Source organism: Rana temporaria, chromosome 2 (genome assembly GCF_905171775.1).
Source record: "Rana temporaria chromosome 2, aRanTem1.1, whole genome shotgun sequence".
Classification (NCBI taxonomy): Eukaryota; Metazoa; Chordata; class Amphibia; order Anura; family Ranidae; genus Rana; species Rana temporaria.
In genome coordinates, this window is record NC_053490.1 from 120425193 (window position 1) to 120444076 (window position 18884).

At 41.9% G+C, this 18884-nt stretch overlaps 1 protein-coding gene across 1 annotated transcript in view; it reads left to right on the forward strand.

Moving 5' to 3' along the window:
* LOC120929444 (poly(U)-specific endoribonuclease-D-like) overlaps window positions 1-13404 on the forward strand; it is a 28418-nt gene extending 15014 nt beyond the window's left edge. The window contains exons 6-7 of the mRNA XM_040340869.1: window positions 9725-9867; window positions 13236-13404. Coding sequence (XP_040196803.1) covers window positions 9725-9867; window positions 13236-13347 — 255 coding nt within the window. The 3' untranslated portion in view covers window positions 13348-13404. The remainder of the gene's footprint in view (window positions 1-9724; window positions 9868-13235) is intronic.
* The last annotated feature ends 5480 nt before the right edge of the window (window positions 13405-18884 follow it).

Consider the following 18884-nt stretch of genomic DNA (forward strand, 5'->3'; position numbering starts at 1 on the left):
TTAGGCCTATATGTATTCTTCTACATATTTTTGGTACAAAAAAAACGCAATAAGCGTTTGCGCAAAATTTATATTGTTTACAAAATAGGGGATAGTTTTATGGCATTTTTATTAATTATTTTTTTACTACTAATGGCAGAGATCAGCGATTTTTTTTCATGACTGCGACATTATGGCGGACACATCGGACAATTTTGACACATTTTTGGGACCATTGTCATTTTCACAGTGAAAAGTGCTATAAAAATGCACTGATTACGGTGAAAATGACACTGGCAGTGAAGGGGTTAACCAGGAGGGGGCGCTGTAGGGGTTAAGTGTGTACTAAGGGAGTGTTCTTACTGTGGGGGGCGTGGCTGTGCATGTGACGTCACTGATCGTCGTTCCCTAACCCAGGGAACAGACGATCACTGACAGCCACACTAGGAAGAAAGGGGAAGGTTTGTTTACACTCACCTCTCCCCGTTCTTCCTCTCTGTGACCTGATTGTGGGACACCGCGGCGATCAGGTCCGTGGGTCCCGCGGGCACGGTCACAGAGGGCAGGACCGGGTCATGAGCGCGCCGCCGCCGCTGCACTCGCGACCTACGGCTGGGCATCTTAAAGGGGATGTACCTGTATGTCCATGTGCCATTCTGCCGACGTAAATAGTCGTGCGTCGGTCCATAACCGGTTAAATAGTTACATTTATTTTTAAAAACCTAGCCAAGAAAGTGACAGCTGTAATCTTGATGAAAGGTGATAATTCAGAGTGTTCATGAGATGGGAAATATAGGTGTGCATGGCTGTACAGTTTTCGTACCTATCAGCTCTCGTTGGTGTTGCTAGTAGTAGTTATTCACATTCAACTGGACTTATTTAATGAAAAACTATTTTTGTGTGTAGCACTACCCCCGAAGGAGCTGCTGGTTTGTTTGGGGTGGCATGTTACCTCTAATCCTTCGATGTCTAGGGTACACGATGAGAGCTAAGAAGAACTGCAACGTCCACACTTTAGGTGTCTTTTTCTGTGCTTTATTACCCAACGGGGTAAAATAATAAAAGTAGTAGTTGAAGAGGTAGAAAGGATAGTAGGTAGTAGGTTCAGGTGTATAACGAGGAAAAACACCCAATAAGCCCTGACTCGACTGCTGCCACCCTTGGCCTGGGGGTGGTACCAACACCCCTGACAGCAATAGTGGTCACTCACAGTACAGCCATGGCTGGAACAGAGGCCCAAATTTGGCAAAATAACACGGCCAGAGGCAACTAAATCTCTGACCACCCTCTAAATTTAAGGTAGCACCAGCTATGAAAGTAGCAGGGTGCTACATCTGCTTATCCAAACAGCTTTTCTAGCTCTAATTACTCTCAGGCACATACCCCAGCATTTATAGCTACATGCAAAACTCACTCACCTTAAAGGTGATCTTAACCTAAAAACAAAAATGTGATATATTGCTGCTTAGCAGTCCTCAGATGTTGTGGCTGCATTCGTTTTTTTTTCAGGAGTTATTTTTTTATATTCCCCTTGTGATCCTGCCAGTAACACACTTCCTGTTCTAGGGTAATAATGCTCACTTACCATACAGTATGTATGAAGGGGCTTGGTTTCCACTCTCCTGTCAGGCGTCTCTTTTATTTTGGAGTTCGAAACACCTTCCCCTCTCCATATCTCCATTACATACAGCAGCCTATCTCTACATTTTTAACATGGGGGGGCCCTTTAAATAACTTTCACGTCTCAGGGAACCTCTGGCAACTATTACTGTAGCTACAGCTCATGGTACTTTAGCCGAAACAGTAATCTGAGATACACTATATTGTCAAAAGTTAGTTGCCAGGATGTACACTGCTCTATGCACACAACACATTCTATATTTTATCTTGGGAGCGAGAAAAAGAGAATGGCTAGTGTAGCGCTACCCCCCTAGGAGCCGCTTAATATTTGTTTGGTTCTGCACTCCATACTTCAAATTCTTCCTCTCCATTTGGCACAGGCTGTTTTCCAGAGAAGATCCTCAGCTTACGGTATCCAGCCTCAAAACACACTGTGTTGCTTTTCTGGCATTTTGAGACAAAGTCTCCCATGGCTGTAAAGAACTCTGTCCCAATCATGGCTAGGGGTGCCATAGAGGGGGCTACTTCTTTAACCACCTTTGCTTGGCTGGAGCTTGTTGGGCCCTCCTCTGGGACTTTCAACTGAATTATGCGAAGTTCAGTCTTGTCAGTCAACTGCACACTGACGCCTCTGACATTTTTAGGAACTTCTTGCCTCCATTCTAACAGTGGATAGGTGTGGGAGGTCCCATGGTCCGTTTTGACAGCAATCACCCACACCTTTCTGTCTGGAGACAGCGTCTTTACTGCTTGACTGATTTTTTCTTTTGGCCAAGCCTCCCCAGGGAACTCGACCACCACGCTCACTTCTGAGTGGGTGCCTTCTTCTTTGCTCCACTGAATCGCAGTGGCGGGGTCCATTTTGGTGCTTATGGGTGTGCCCTGTGGGGGGGTTGATTGCAGAGTAGCAGGTATCCCGGACGAGCCCCCATTGGTAGCGCTACCCCCGTAGGAGCCACTTAATATTTGTTTGGTTCTGCACTCTGCCGCTCAACCCCAAGAACTGTCTCAACCCCTCTGGCACACCTGCTTAACAATGCTAGTGTAGAACCCAGCAACAGAAAATGACACAATAATGAAAGAGCATATAGTATATTTACCGAGACCCTGCGTTCCGTCACTTCATCAGTTGTGGCAGTAAATAGAGACTCACACAAGATATCAATGAACAACTTGTAAAAGTTTACTATGAAAAAAAAATGTGAAGAATAACATAAAGAAATTGTGTGAATAACAGATAAATAACACAAGCATTGATTGGCAGAGATATTTGTTTAAAGCAATAACGTCACACCGCTGTATCCAATAGCAACCTGATAAGGGTATATGTGAACAGGTACACAGTGGAATAGATCCTCAATACTTTAATACCTGTATTGAAGCTTCTCCCCACTGAGGCCTCAGCACACAGACCACTGCACGCAGAATATACAACAGTGAACACAATAATAAAAGTACAAGTTCCAACTGTATGTTGCTAAATGGCTCCCCCTAAAGTGCAGTTCAGAGTGATACACAATTGTATAGCAGTAAAGCCTTGTGAAAGAATAAAGTATTGACAGTTTCTCCAGTTCCAGTTTTCTTGTCTTCAGCTAGCTTAATTATACTGTAGTGTGAGGTAGTGCATGTATTTGTAATCCAAAATAGCAAAGGAAACAGTAACTGTAGAATATGGTGAGATTGATTACTTAGCTGCAAACTATCCCCACTTGTAATTCCTTCTGTGAGTGAACAGTACAGTGCTGACCTTGCAGCATGGGGGAAAAGGAAATAGAAAACCCCAGGATCCAGCTATTACAGGTCTAAGCGGCAGTCTGTATAGCATGCAATCACTTAACAATAGTACAGTCACTACATGGATAGGCATATGCCTTCTCACCACTCTGGATCCCAGCTGGCTGTGGACTCTGTCAGTATAGATGGCACCTCTGCGCCGTGCTGCTCCTCCCGGTATGCTGGAAGGCAAGTGGCTTCAAAAGCTCTGAAGCTCTGGCTGGTTCTCCGGCTCGATCGGCAGGGCTGCTCCCAAGGATTCCTCTGAGGCAGACGATCCACTCTCTCTACTGTAGGTCGCAGGTTCTCCCAGCCCTGGGCAAACACACAGGCCTCTTGCTGGTTGTTGTATGGCGTCCAGAGAGACAAAAAGGAGGCCACGCCTGTCCTTTTATCTGCTTACCTAGCAGGCTGTGCTGTGACTTGGCATTGTGGGTTAGTAGTTCCCAGCCTGATTTAACAACATGAGTGCTTCCTCATTGTCCTAAATATCCCACAATTCATAACTGCTTTTCTAAACTAGAAGGAAATATCCTGATAAAGTTTCAATGGCCACTAGAGGGAGCCAAACCCTTTTCTAAAGATGATAACTTTAGGTAGTATACCAGTGCTACACTAGGTTCTGACATACAGTGGGAAATAAGATCATAGCAGGGAAAAAAAAAGGAATTCAGACATTTGAAGGAGGCCGAGAGCCAAAAAAGGTAGTTTTTTGAATACATACTTGAATAGACTTTTTTTTCAAAGCCAGAGTTTCATGTCACTTTAACTTCTTTAATCCTTTGCGGCCAGTAATAAACATATTAACTCCTTAACCACTTTAGCTCCAGAAGGTTTACCCCCCTTTCATGACCAGGTTATTTTTTGCGATACGGCACTGCGTTACTTTAACTGACAATTGCGCAGGCGTGCAACGCTGTACCCAAATACAATTGAAGTCCTTTTACCCACAAATAGAGCTTTCTTTTGGTGGTATAATAAATGGTATACCTCTGTGTTTTTTATTTTTTGCGCGATAAACAAAAAAGGCCAACAATTTTGAAAAAAAATAATATATTTTTTACTTTCTGCTCCATTGGTAAAAAAATCCCAATAACCATATATTAATTGTTTTGCGCAGTTATAGCATCTACAAACTACAGGATATTTTTATAGATTTTTTTTTTTACTAGTAATGGCGGTGATCAGCGACTTATAGCGGGACTGAGACGATTGGATTTTCGGGTGGGAATTGTGTGTTGACAGCCTGTTGGCGGAAAATCCAACCGTTTGTACGCTTCACCGGACAATTGTCAGATTTTCTGCGGACAAATGTTGGATGGCAGGCTTTAAATTTTTCCGTGAACAACGGACATTAGCAGAAGGTGCCCAAAGGGTGGCACTAAAGAGCTGAAAAATCACGTAGTACGTAACTATGTTCGTGTTTGTTGGCCAACAATTGTGTGCCATTTGTATGCAAGACAAGTTCATGGCCAATGGTCAAGTCCGAGGCTTTGTCCGCGGAAAATCCGATTGTGTGTACAAGGCTTTAGTGACACTTTTGACACTCTTTTGGGAATCTGTGCTAAAAAATATGCACTGTCACTGTACTAATGGCACTGGCAGCAAAGGGGTTAACATCAGGGGTGATCAAAGGATTAAATGTGTACCTAGGGAGTGCTTGCTAACTGTGGGCAATGTGCTTTAAAGAGAAGTTCCAGCCTGTATAAAAAAGTCAGCAGCTACAAATAATATAGCTACTGACTTTTAATATAAGGACACTTACCTGTCCAGGGAGCCCACGATGTCGGCACCCGAAGCCAACCCATTCACCGACCCATTGGGTGCAACTGCCGGCATCCTTACTAAGGGAAACAGGAAGCGAAGCCTTGCGGCTTCACAGTTTATTTCCTACTGTGCATGTGCGAGACGCGCTGCACTTTCTGAATGGTCCAACTGTCTTCTGGGACCTTTGTGTGTCTCCCAGAGGGCAGCGGGGGAAAAAGGAGGGGCTATAAATTACATAGGTTGCCATGGCGCCCTTACACGGAGGTGGGAGCGGGTACCTGTTTTTGACAGGAATTCACTCCCCACGAAATGTGCCAAATGTGGCACCAGAGGGGGAGGAGGAAGCAGAGAAGCGGAGCTTCCACTTTTGGGTGGAACTCCGCTTTAACTGTGGGAAGACAGTGATCCGTGTTGATGCCTAGCAGAGACACAGAATGTCTATTTTCCCCACTAACAGAACGGTGATCTGCCTTGTTTACATAGACAGACCGCTGTTCTGTCTCTCTAGGGAACGATTGCCGGGTCCCGACGGACATCGGGTCTGCCGCCAGTGCGTGTGTGCACCCAGACCTGGAAGTGCAGAATCACTTATCTGTACGTGATTCTGCGCAGAGTGGCCGCCTTACCGTCGTATATCTATGGTATACGGTCGAAAAGTGGTTAATTATGTTAATGTCCCAGCCTATTATATGAATATTTTTATTGACGTCACTCTAATAATATAATACAATATACACATTACCTAGCAATCATATTTATATATGCATACAGTCACAGATAAAATCATTCTATCAATCATGTTTACCTTAAATATAATATCTTAAATAGATTAAAGGGGTTGTAAAGGATTTTTTTCCCCCTAAATGGCTTCCTTTACCTTAGTGCAGTCCTCCTTCACTTACCTTCCTGTTCTTCTGTCTGTAACTCAACACAGTAATGCAAGGCTTTCTCCCTGGTGTGGAGAAAGCCTCTTGAGGGGGGAGGGGGCGAGCAGGAGAGTCAGGACGCCCACTAACACACAGCTCCTTTCTCTATCTGCAAAGTAGAGAGTGTCCTGACTTGCCTGCTCGCCCCCTCCTCCCTCAAGAAGCTTTCTCCACACCAGGGAGAAAGCCTTGCATTACGGTGGTGAGTTACAGACAGAAGAACAGTGAGGATTTCTCAGAAGAAATAAGGACATTTAAAAGCAAAATGGAAGGATGAGGTAAGTGAAGGAGGACTGCACTAAGGTAAAGGAAGCTATTTAGGGGGGAAAAAAATCCTTTACAACCCCTTTAAAGCGGAGTTCCGGCCACAATTTCACTTTTTAAATATAAATACCCCTGTAATACACAAGCTTAATGTATTCTAGTAAAGTTGGCCTGTAAACTAAGGTCCGTTTTGTTAGGGTGTTACAGCATTTAGACACTTTATAAAATAGAAATTGACTGGGGCCATCTTAAGTGTGGGCATCATGAAGCCAGACTGTATGACTTCCTGGATTTCAGCCTTGCAGATCTTGCACATGCTCAGTGCTGCACAAGCAGTGTCAGATCAGGTTTCAGCACCTGTGCTGTCCAAGTCACATGATTCTTTGAGACTGGGGAGTGCACAGACTCCTGGAAAGTTACACCCACTACATTCTCAGGAGTCTGTGCGGTGTAGGTTAGGAAGCTTAAGCACCTAGGTGCAGGAAGTGGGAAGATTAACTATTCTGCCTAGCAACAACACTTTGAAGGCATCTAAAAAAAATTTTTGTAAAGGACTAATGACATTTTTTTAAAACTACTGATGTAATGTTATATTTATGGGTGGAACTCCACTTTAACTTCACCAATAATGAATTAGCACAATATACACTAGAACATTTGTAATCATATTTACCTATCCATAAAATCACAGATAAAATAGAACCCATTTTTTTTTTATTATTATTACATTAGACATTAACTATCTTCCAAAAAGGTTTAAATCAATTTCAACATTTATTCCATTCGTTAAGACTATTTAGCTTATGAATCCAATTTTTTTCCTTCTTTGAAACCATTTTGAAAAGTGAAGTTTCAAAGAAGGAAATAGACTTTAGTCACAGAAAATCCTTTTCTTAGGTACGTCATTTACTGGTTAAAAAAAGTGGAAGTCACGCTTCTGGAATACACACGCGACATTGCTTTTGTATTTGTAACAGTTTCCTTATGAACTGAACATTTCCCATAGACCACTTAGCTGTAACGAGTAGTTTTCCCGTAAGGAAGGCTTTTTATTTCATTTTCATTTAGTCTAAAGCTGGTCATACATGGATTAAAATTTTGCCGGTTCAGCAAGGACTGACCGAATTTCGATCCATGTACATCGACTGTGGTTGACCAAAAGACGATCTACCTATCTACTTCTGTTTAACTACCCTGTTGGATTTTAGCTGCTCGTTTCTATGCTGCAGGTTATTGACTGCAGCTCTGTGTATTATGAAGGCAGGGTAGTCTCCCTGTTGTTAGAATACAAAGACACGGCAGAAAAATTTACTTTGTAGGCACATAATTATAAAAATACAAAAATGTAATGTTTCACAGAAAAAATACATCTAAATACACATGAAAAAGTATGAAAAAATATATAAATAAATACAGTACAAAAAATGGGATCATGCGATAACCCTCTAAAGCAGTGGTTCTCAAACTGGGGTCGGGACCCCCTCGGGGGTCAAATGATGATTTGCAAGGGGTCACCAAATCCTGGGCTGTTCCTGAAGCCCCCACTGTTCTCCCAGGAAGGGAGATGATAAGAAGGGGAGGAACAAAGAAAAAGGGAGAGAAAGGAAAAAAAATAGAGAGCAAGAAAGACAGCTAGAGAGAAGGATGGGGGTAAAAAAACAAGGAATTAGGATAGAGAGAGATAAAAGGGAAAGAAAAGCGAACAAAGAAAGAGTGGTACATCCTAAAATGTACCATAAGGAGTTTTAATACTGTACGAGTCGAAGGCACTCAGGGAGCGCTAAATGTCCGCGGGTTAGGGGCGCAAATTACTTGTCTTGCCTTGGGTGCTTTCAACCCAAGCTTTGAAAATAATTTTACTGTTAGGGGTCCCCACAACTTGGGAAATTTTATCAAGGGGTCACGGCACTAGAAGGTTGAGAACCACTGCTCTAAAGGGAGTGACTCAATAATGTTGTTGGTAACTTGCTACAGAGATGTTTATATAGTAGATGCCTATATTGAGTACACATCTCTCCTTGATAGGAAGTCCACAGGATCCACAATGAAAAACTTGAGCTCTACATGTTTTGCGATATATAATCGCTTCATCAGGAGCCTCTAAATTGTATAGAGAGAAAACAAGTCTAAATTAAATTGTCAACACAACAATATTGATTTGGTTTTAAACAATGTCAAACAATAGACATTATGTGTGAAACGCTCACCAAAAATTTGATGCTGCTTTGAGAGTATTCATAAAAACGCCCACCCAATTGTGCAGGTTTTTATTTCTGTCTGTAACCTTATTGGAGAGATTTTAGGGCACTTCCTGCACCGATGAGGCCTACAGACAGGGAGACACTGAGGCCTCGTACACACGACCAGTTTCCTCGGCAGAATTCAGCTTCCGACCGAGTTTCTGGCTGAATTCTGCCGAGGAAACTGGTCGTGTGTACACTTTCGGCCGAGGAAGCCGACGAGGAGCTCGGCGAGGAAATAGAGAACATGTTCTCTATTTCCTCGTTGTTCAATGGGAGCTCTCGCCCCGCCGAGCTCCTCGGCGGCTTCAGGGCTGAACTGGCCGAGGAACTCGATGTGTTTGGCACGTCGAGTTCCTCGGCCGTGTGTACGAGGCTTGACAACAATAAAAACATTGTCAGAAATTCTAACCCTTCCTTGATGATACAGTGTTTTTGTCTTTTTGTGCCCCACAGGGAAAGGTTTCTCCAAGGAGATTAGGGACACAGATGACAGTTAACACCTAAAGCCTCGTACACACGCACGGTTTTCTGGACAAGAAAGCTGCTGGGAGAGCTTTTTGCCGAGAAAACTGTGCGTGTGTATGCTTTCTCAGCGAGAAAACTGGCAGGAATCCCGAAGAGAAAAATAGAGAACCCGCTCTCTATTTTCTCGTCGGGATTCTCGGCAGTGTTTCCTGCCGAGAAAGCCGTTTCGTGTGTATACTTACCTGTCCCCAGGTAAACTGGCGCATGCTCAAAAAGACTTTGACACATGCGCGGTAGCATACAAAAGTAGTGTAGGGTGTAGCAAGATGGCGGCGATGGCACCGAATGTGACGAGCGCAGGCTCGTCGTAGTCGATGACGTCACCGCGTTCTTGCCATTCAAAATAAAAATGGTTCATTCGAATTGGCCAACTGTATGCATGGCTTTGCAAGGAAAGCTTGCCAGGAATCTCGTCAGGAAAACCAACATTTTTTTCCTGACGGAATTCCCAGCCGTGTGTACAGGGTTTAACTCTTTCCTTCCTACACTGCTTTATTCAAAATGAAAAAAAAAAGATTTTGCTTGAGCTGGGCTTTAAATGATATCAACACTTAAAATCCTGAATCATAATATGAATTCTTTGGAATTATACAACATTGTTTTTTTTTATTATATATCTTCTTCTAGTGGACAAATTATCCTGATGTATATGGATTTCAGTTTAAGTGGTCAAACTACCTGAAGAGCATTGGTTCGATGTTTATTGGAAGCAGTCCTGAGTTTGATCTCGCAGTTTTCACCCTGTGTTATGTGACTCGCCCTGACAGTGTGTAAGTATGCCAGCTGTTCTTTGGGCATATATTTGCCCTTGACTTTTTTTTGCTATGAATGACTCTTTTTGACTCGAATGACAAGTTTTATCCAGATATATGTTGTGGTAGAGTAAGACTTGACAGGCTGTGAGGCAGGCAGTGGCGGCGATGGGCAGAGAGTCGCTGATTGCTGCCATTACTAGTAAAAAAATAATATGCCCCTGATTTCATTTTAAATAACTGGTTACCTTATCATAGAGCAGACTTTTTTAACCCTTTTCACACAGATGGGCCCTTGAGGGGAGGGGAGCAAGATGGTTAGGTCATCTAAGAATAAAGAGAGAAGAATAGGGGAAATAAAAAATGAGGGGTATAGGTAAAAGAACTTTGGGTAGAAAAGGAAGCAAGGGGGTAAGGGAGAACTCCATGTGGAAGTCCCTTTGGTACCATTGGAGTGGTCAAATTAGGAAGGACTGATGGATAAAAATCAACAGATGATGAGGCTACTACTCACAGAAATTCTAGTTGGAATAGTCAGAAGAGTATTGAAAGTATATCCAATAATTTCAAGTGTTTACTCGTGATCATAAAGGGTGCAGGTGAGATCTTCCATGAGCATAGCATCCTAATTATGAAGAACCACTAGTCCATCAAGTCCATAGTATTTTTCCATGTGGCAGGAGTGTAGGCTTTTGTTGCATTGAGATGGAGGATGAGTAGAGATTTCTTGGTGGAGACAAGGTAATGCAAAATAAGGTAGGAAATCGGATCATCCGATAATGCCTCGTACACACGATCGGAATTTCCGATGGAAAAGGTCAAACTGACTTTTTCCATCGGAAATTCCAAGCGTGTGTATCCTCTCTTCCTTCCACTGTCCCCTGATAATTTCCTGATAACACAGAGCCTATGGAGTCAGGCTGCACATGCACAGTTTGGTGTGTATTGCTAGAGAGGGTTTTTTTTGGGGGGGGGGGGGTGCATGTGATCAGCACAGGGCCAATCAGCAATGTCCAGACAGAGACTCAGAGGTCTTTCAGTCCCAAAGCACAGTCAGAAAACTCACCATACAAGCTTTAACCAGTGCTTGGCTGAACACTGATAGAAGTCACAAGACTGCTGATGAGAGAAAGTATTTAGCAGTTTATATTTACTAAAATAATTGCATTTCCATGTTCTGCGTAATGTGGTGGACCAGATATAGTGAATGCAGAGTCATGGGTTTAATAGTAATGTATCTATCTCTACTGGACTACAGAATAGCATCACTGTTATCACTGTTTAAGATTCAGAACAGCAAAGTCACTGTGCTGTCATCTCACTACAGAAAATTACTGAATTTCTGTACTTATGGTGTTTTTTAAGTGATAAACATGGGAAAATGTGCATGTATTTATTATTATTATTATTATTATTATTATTATTATTATTTTATCCTCTAAATCCCAATTTTCCCCAAAACGTTTTTTTTTTTTTTTTTTTAAAGAATAGAATACAGTGGGATAGGCTTTCAAATACTTTCAAATAATTTTGGGTTTAAAACTCTGTCTGTGTCCCCTTTTGGGACATTTTGCATCAGATTTTAAATGTTTTCTTAGAATTGATTTCTCTATTACTGTTCTGTCTGATACTAGACATCTGGGCAGGAAGTGAGGCTGAATCTCGCTAATAGGGAAGCAGACAGCGATATAATGCTGACACAAATTCTTAACTTTATTTATTTATTTCGTTATTTAGGGATTTCCCCCAACTTCTTGTTCTGTATGACAGATATGAAGTAGACAGTAAGGAGAAGTTTCCCAAATAGTGACAGACAGCAGTAAAAAGATGACATAACATTTAACCCTTCCACACTGCTTCCAAAGCGAAAAAAAAAAGGTTGAGACTAAAGTTAACTTTTAAGTGGAAAAATCGTAGTCTCTTTTTTTAAACACTCATGTCATGTCATCTCATGGCTACCACTGCTGGTAAAATTCATGTTCTAGATCAGTGGTGTCCAAACTGCAGCCCTTTGATCACATTTATCTGGCCCCTGGAGTACTTTTCCTCTCACTGATACAAGACACTATTCCTCATACTGGACACCAACAATGGGGCATAATACCTGATGGTGACACCAACAATGGGGTACTACTTTTACCACTGACACCAACAATGGGGCACTATTCCTCCCACTGACATCAACGATGGAGCACTATTTCTCCCACTGACACCAACAATGGGGGTATAATTCCTGGTGGTGACACAAACAATGGAGTACTATTTCTCCCACTGACAGCAACAATGGGACACTATTCCTTTGACTGATATTAATTATGGTGCACTATTCCCCCTATTGATATAAATGATGGTGTACTATTTCTCCTACTGACACCAATGATTGGACACTATTCCCTCCACGGATACAAAGGATGGGACACTATTCCTCCCACAAATACCAAGGATGGGGTGCTATTTCTCCCACTGATACCAACGACGGGTGCTATTCTTCCCCCTAACATTATAATACTGTTTACTGCCACTAACGCTAGGACAATTTCTACTCAGTCCGGCCCCCCTAAAGTCTGAAGGACAGTAAACCGGCACTTTGTTTAGAAAGTTTGCAGACCCCTGGTCTAGATCTACTCATGATCTATATTGATTACCTAGTTAATTTATCATACCTAGTAGTGGTTATGCAAACATCAGTATTATGTTATCATTAATTGCAATACTGCAAGAAAACAAAGTATGTTCTGTTTGGCCTTTACACAATGGTGTAGAATAAATTGTGGTCCAGCCATGGTAACAGGATTGTTTTCTTTAGAGATGCCTCATTATCAAAGTGTATTATGTTCTGATTGCATTTTTGAATGCATATAATTACAATACACAACGCTGGATATAATTAAACGATAAGTAAACACATAAAAGAAATACAACATATTACACCTACAGCCCTTAGATGTGGTGGCTGCCTTAGTATTCTTTTTTAAACTAAGATCATTTTTGCAAATCCAGAAAAAGGAACATTGCTCTTGCCACAATTGCATGTCCGTGTGCTGCACAGAAGAATATCCTTTTTCTTAGCTATCTTTAGTAAATTACAAATTGCTCTGCCCCATATAATGGAGACAAAGAGATAAGAATATGTTTGTAGTCCATATCAGGAGAGCAGACTAGGGTGACAACCATTGCTCCCTCTATAGATAAAGTGGAAGAGTGACAAAGCCATCCAGGTACTGGAAGCGTGTTATTTACTGGATTATCTAAAGAAAATAGCTAAAGAAACTTTGGAGAAAGAAATCAAATGCAGCCACCTCAACAAGGACTAGTAAGCTGCAATATATATTATGTTTTTATTTTGGGGTTTATATACTCTTAAATTATCATTTGCTGTTTTTTAGATGCACTGTCACAATGGGAGGCAAGACCCTTAAGATTCAAACTTATACCTGGGCCAACACGACTTATGGAAATGGCAAGAGATATGTGGCATCTACTTATCCTATTGTTTAATGGGAAGAAAACTGTGGCTAAAATGTGAAAATTAAAGTTCTTTCTTCTGCAAAAATATACTTGACTCTATGTGTTTGCATGTAACATTCTTACCTGATAAAACAAGACAAGACTAGAGTCAAGTGAAGGTGTTTCATCAGATATGGTGACCCGTCAGATTTTTAAACGGAAGTGACGTTGCGTTGCTGCCATCTTGCTACACCCCACACTCCTCCATAGTAAGGATGCAGTGAGAAGGGGACAAGCGGACATCTTTTTACACCCACCAGAGCCTGGCATTTCACACTTATTTTTGCTACTAAACGGAGTTTATATAGTGACATAGAGTATTTGGAAATCCATATGACTGTTTTGATGTTGATTTTTTAAATCAGCGGTGTTCTGTCAGATCAGCAAACCTGTGAGATCAGCAGGCTTGCAGCTGCTTTTACAATTCAATATCAAAACAGATGAATTGAAAAACACTGAGGCCCCGTACACACGACCAGTTTCCTCGGCAGAATTCAGCTTCCGACCGAGTTTCTGGCTGAATTCTGCCAAGAAACCCGGCCGTGTGTACAATTTCGCCGAGGAAGCCGACGAGGAGCTCGACGAGGAAATAGAGAACATGTTCTCTATTTCCTCGTTGTTCTATGGGAGCTCTCGGCCCGCCGAGCTCCTCGGCGGCTTCAGGGCTGAACTGGCCGAGGAACTCGATGTGTTTGGCACGTCGAGTTCCTTGGCCGTGTGTACGGGGCCTTAATGTCACTATATAAGCTCCGTATAGTGGTAAAAATAACACAGCCACCAAGATCACTGGGCTGGGACCATTTGACAGTGCAGATAGGATAAGATGGAGTATCAGTCTTAAAGAAAAATCATGGTTTAAAACAAAGATCAGAGCTGACTGAAAACAAGCATAGAACATTCAGATGATGTGACAGCTTCAATGTTGTCACAGGCAAACAAAAGAGGAGACACAACTATGGAGAGGGACGTGGCAAAAAGCAGAGCCAATGTATGCTGCTGCTCTCCTACTGATAAAGCCTATGGCCTGGCTTGCTTATTCAATGACTTCAATAATCTCTAAATTAGCCAGACAACTATGATTTTCCGAAAAACACCAGCAATTGCAGTTTTCATATTTCTCTCACTGAACGTGTCCTTTATATTTATACACACATAGCTCATAGCTATATGTACATAGCCCTTATAATTGCAAGATGGGTGGGAACGCTGCAGGCACCTTGGGTTCGCCATGTCCATGAAATAAATGGCTGCAGATTCTAAGCTAGTTAATTTGGTTTTAGAGAATATTGAGATCTAAAAAACTTTTTACACCCAAACTACCTCTAGACCTAAATATTGAAGAAACCCTGGGCCTTACTCTGAGGCCTCGTACACACGACCAGTTTCCTCGGCAGAATTCAGCTTCCGACCGAGTTTCTGGCTGAATTCTGCCGAGAAACCCGGCCGTGTGTACACTTTCGGCCGAGGAAGCCGACGAGGAAATAGAGAACATGTTCTCTATTTCCTCGTTGTTCTATGGGAGCTCTCGGCCCGCCGAGCTCCTCGGCGGCTTCAGGGCTGAACTGGCCGAGGAACTCGATGTGTTTGGCACGTCGAGTTCCTCGGCCGTGTGTACGAGGCCTGACACATTCACAATATATGCTTTCCTATGATCCAAAAGGGGATAGTGTGCCAGACTGCTTGGGGAGATGGGAGTGTTATCTTTGTTTGCCATTTACTAAATAACAAGAGAATCTTTTACTTTGCTCAGCATCAAACAGTTTCTCAGCAAAAACCAGCAAGAAACATGCTGGGATTTTTTTTATGCCGGGGGAAACTGGTCGTGTGTACATTTTTCGACGAGGAAACTGTCGAGGATCCCGTCGAGCCAAAAAGAGAGCATGTCTTCTTTTTCCTCTACGGGAATGGAGAAACTTGCCTTGTGGAGTTCCTCGACAGCCTAACAAGGAACTCGACGAGGAAAACGATGTGTTTCGCCCGTCCAGTTCCTTGGTTGTGTGTTCGAGGCTTAAATGCAATCAAGAAATGGGCTACAAAATCTTGACTAGAGTGTATAGGACTCAAGCCAAAGTACATGCACTTAACCCAACATTACAAAACACATACAAGAGAAGCAAAATATGAGTCAGTAATATCCTCCAATGCGAAAACATGTTTTAAACAAATACAGGGGACCCATATGGCACTCAGGAATCACCTACTGTGTCCCACCTCCCCGTTGTGTAATATTGTTGTTGCAATGTATTGAATACTAACTACCAATCAATGGGGGTGCTGCCACTTATTTTACTGAAAAAAAATCAATAAAAAAAAAAAAATTATTTGGTCTTGGAAATTTCAAAGAAAGGCAACTGCTAATCTAATATTGATCACTGGTTCCAAATTAATAATAATCTACTGCAATAGGAAACAGACACAAAAAGATACAGTCAGCGTCTTTCCAAATATCTGTTCTGATCAATCGATCAACTTGGGTACATTCAGCCTGCCCATACATGGTCCCTGTGGAACTGGCTGAGATTTGAACCCTCTATTGCCGACTTTAGTTCTTATGAGAGTTTAAAGCAGCAGTCACTAAATGGCGGACCGCAGTCTAGAACTAGACCGCGGCTGTGCCACTGCCATGGGAGTGTGTGCTCTCATGGGCCTCCCGTCCAGCCACCAATGTCATCCTTACAGCGGAGTGGAAGGAGCTGCAGATCGGGACTGATTGGCTGCCCAAGTCATTATGTTAACAAGCAGGTGATTACCCAGCTTGTTAATATGAAAGTCTCCCGCTTTCTGTCCTCGGTGCTACATATGGGGACAGCAAGTGGGAGTCTTTTCATATTAACAAGCTGGGTAATCACCCACTTGTTAACATAATAACTTTTGCAGCTCTCCATCCTCAGTCCCGATCTGCAGCTCCTTCCGCCTCTGTCTGCTGAGAGGATGACATTGGTGGCGAGGCTGGAGGCCTGGGAAAGGACACCCCAGGATGATTAGTGCCTCTGACCCGCCAAAGGTATCATAGGACTGTGCAGGGAAGGGTTGAATTAAAGGGGGATCTGCATTGTGTTAGGGGCACTGTGATGTGTTAGGGGCACTGTGTAAGGTTAGGGGTGCTTTGTTGTGTAAAGGGGCATTGTGATGTGAAGGGCACGCTAAAGTAAATGGGGACAGTGATGTGAGGGGGAACTGAGGACACTGTGGTACTGCTTTAAAGAGGGGACTGTGATGTAAAGGGGACTACGATGTAAAAGGTTTGCTAAAGACAAGATTCAGACCTCTGTTGGAAGGAAATTTTGCTGACTGGACCTCCATAAATTTTAATTCAAGACCCCTTGTCTAAAGAATGTGAATAGGTACTAGAATAGGATGATTGTGTGCAAAATGCTATTAGTGCTGTGTGCAAAACATACAAAATGGGGTACAATTTTATACAGAATTCTAAATTTAATTCACAATTACTGTGGTTAATTCACACATTTTGACTTCACTTAGCATATTTTTTAATAATGGGAATCTAGCATGTGCATGCATTTCTGCATGTTAATTATGCAAACCAACTGAATTGAATTACAAAATACACAGAAATGCATTTTCTTTTTAGTGGGTAATGGAAAATCTATAGTCTGAGGGGTTCTTCCTCACGTTACATAAGAACTGAACAAAAAAAAAAACCATACAGTTCACTTGGGAATTTGAATCTTCCATGCATTCTATGTACCTAATCAAGTGTAAGGCAAATAAAAAAACATAGTGATTGATTTACTAAAGGCAAATCTCCTTTGCACTACAAGTGCACTTGAAAGTGCAGTCGCTGTAGATCTGAGGGGAAGATCTGCTGATTTTATCATCCAATCATGTACAAACAAAAATGCTGTTTTTTTTTTTTTTCCTGGCATGTCCCCCTTAGATCTACAGCGACTGCACTTCCAAGTGCACTTGTACTGCAAAGGAGATTTGCCTTTAGTAACTCAATCCCATATTTTTTTTTTCTTGCACATAATTAATTAATTAAAGTTAACGTGTCTTCACCTTATTTACTAAAGCTCAGTGCAAAGTAAGGAGTAGAATGGGGCGCTCTGGATAACATGGAGACTTTAAAGCGGAGTTCCGGCTACAATTTCACTTTTTAAATATAAATACCCCTGTAATACACAAGCTTAATGTATTCTAGTAAAGTTAGTCTGTAAACTAAGGTCCGTTTTGTTAGGTTGTTACAGCATTTAGACACTTTATAAAATAGAAATTGACTGGGGCCATCTTAAGTGTGGGCATCATGAAGCCAGACTGTATGACTTCCTGGATTTCAGCCTTGCAGAATCTCGCACATGCTCAGTGCTGCACAAGCAGTGTCAGATCAGGTTTCAGCACCTGTGCTGTCCAAGTCACATGATTCTTTGAGACTGGGGAATGCACAGACTCCTGGAAAGTTACACCCACTACATTCCCAGGAGTCTGTGTGGTGTGGGTTAGGAAGCATTAAGCACCTAGGTGCAGGAAGAGGGAAGATTAACTATTCTGCCTAGCAACAACACTTTGAAGGCATCTAAAAAAAAAAAAAAATTTCGTAAAGGACTAATGACATTTTTTTTAAAACTACTGATGTAATGTTATATTTATGGGTGGAACTCCACTTTAACAAACAGTACATGACTGGCTCTTGAAATCTGATTAATGCACCGCAGTAGCACTTCAGAAAAGGACACTCTATAGAAAAAACAAGGCAGAGAAGAAGGCGCTTCTAAGTGCAGTAATAAAATACTTTAATGATAAGGAAGGGTTAAAAACAATTACAAGGATGGAACTGAAAACAGGCATATCAATTAATCTATAACGTCCAGCGGGATGCCTCCTGGGAGTAAAGACAGCTGCAGGTAGAAGTTCCAGCCATCCAGCAGTGGGAAACACTGTGTCTCTGAACCAAGATCTTAAATGCATGGGATAACAATATTAAAAATATAACATGCAGTAAATTATTTGTATGTCTGAGTAGAGTTAATGCTTAATAGATTTCAATGATTTGAGATTGTTGTAGTCCCTAAGTAGATGTCTGTGCTGCACCGCAATGTGTTAATGAACGTGTTATCCCATGCATTGAGTTATTGCAGCAAATGCAGATGTTTGCTATTTTTTCAGATGCAGTGCACCAAAATCCATGGTAATACTTTACCGTATGTAGTGCGGTATGCAATAAACCTACATTGAAGGTACATTTGCTTAGTGCATAAGATTGCTATTCAAAATGCATTACCGTAAGGTCTAGGTGAGAAGCTGGCCTCAAAATAGTCTGTTCAATGATAGTTGGTTTGCTGGTAGGTTGAGCCTCTGCCCTCACTAATTGCAGAGTCACTTTCAACCAAATTCTGGACTGTTGGCCCCCAGGTAGTCGGACTGCTTACTTTAGGATGACCTGTACAGTCAGTGTCCACTGCCAAAAGATAAAAAATAAAGTAGATGACGCTAGATAGAGTAATTCAAGTTAATTCATGTTTCATTTAAAGTCGAACTTCCGGAAATTTTTTATTTTTTACTACTGCTAT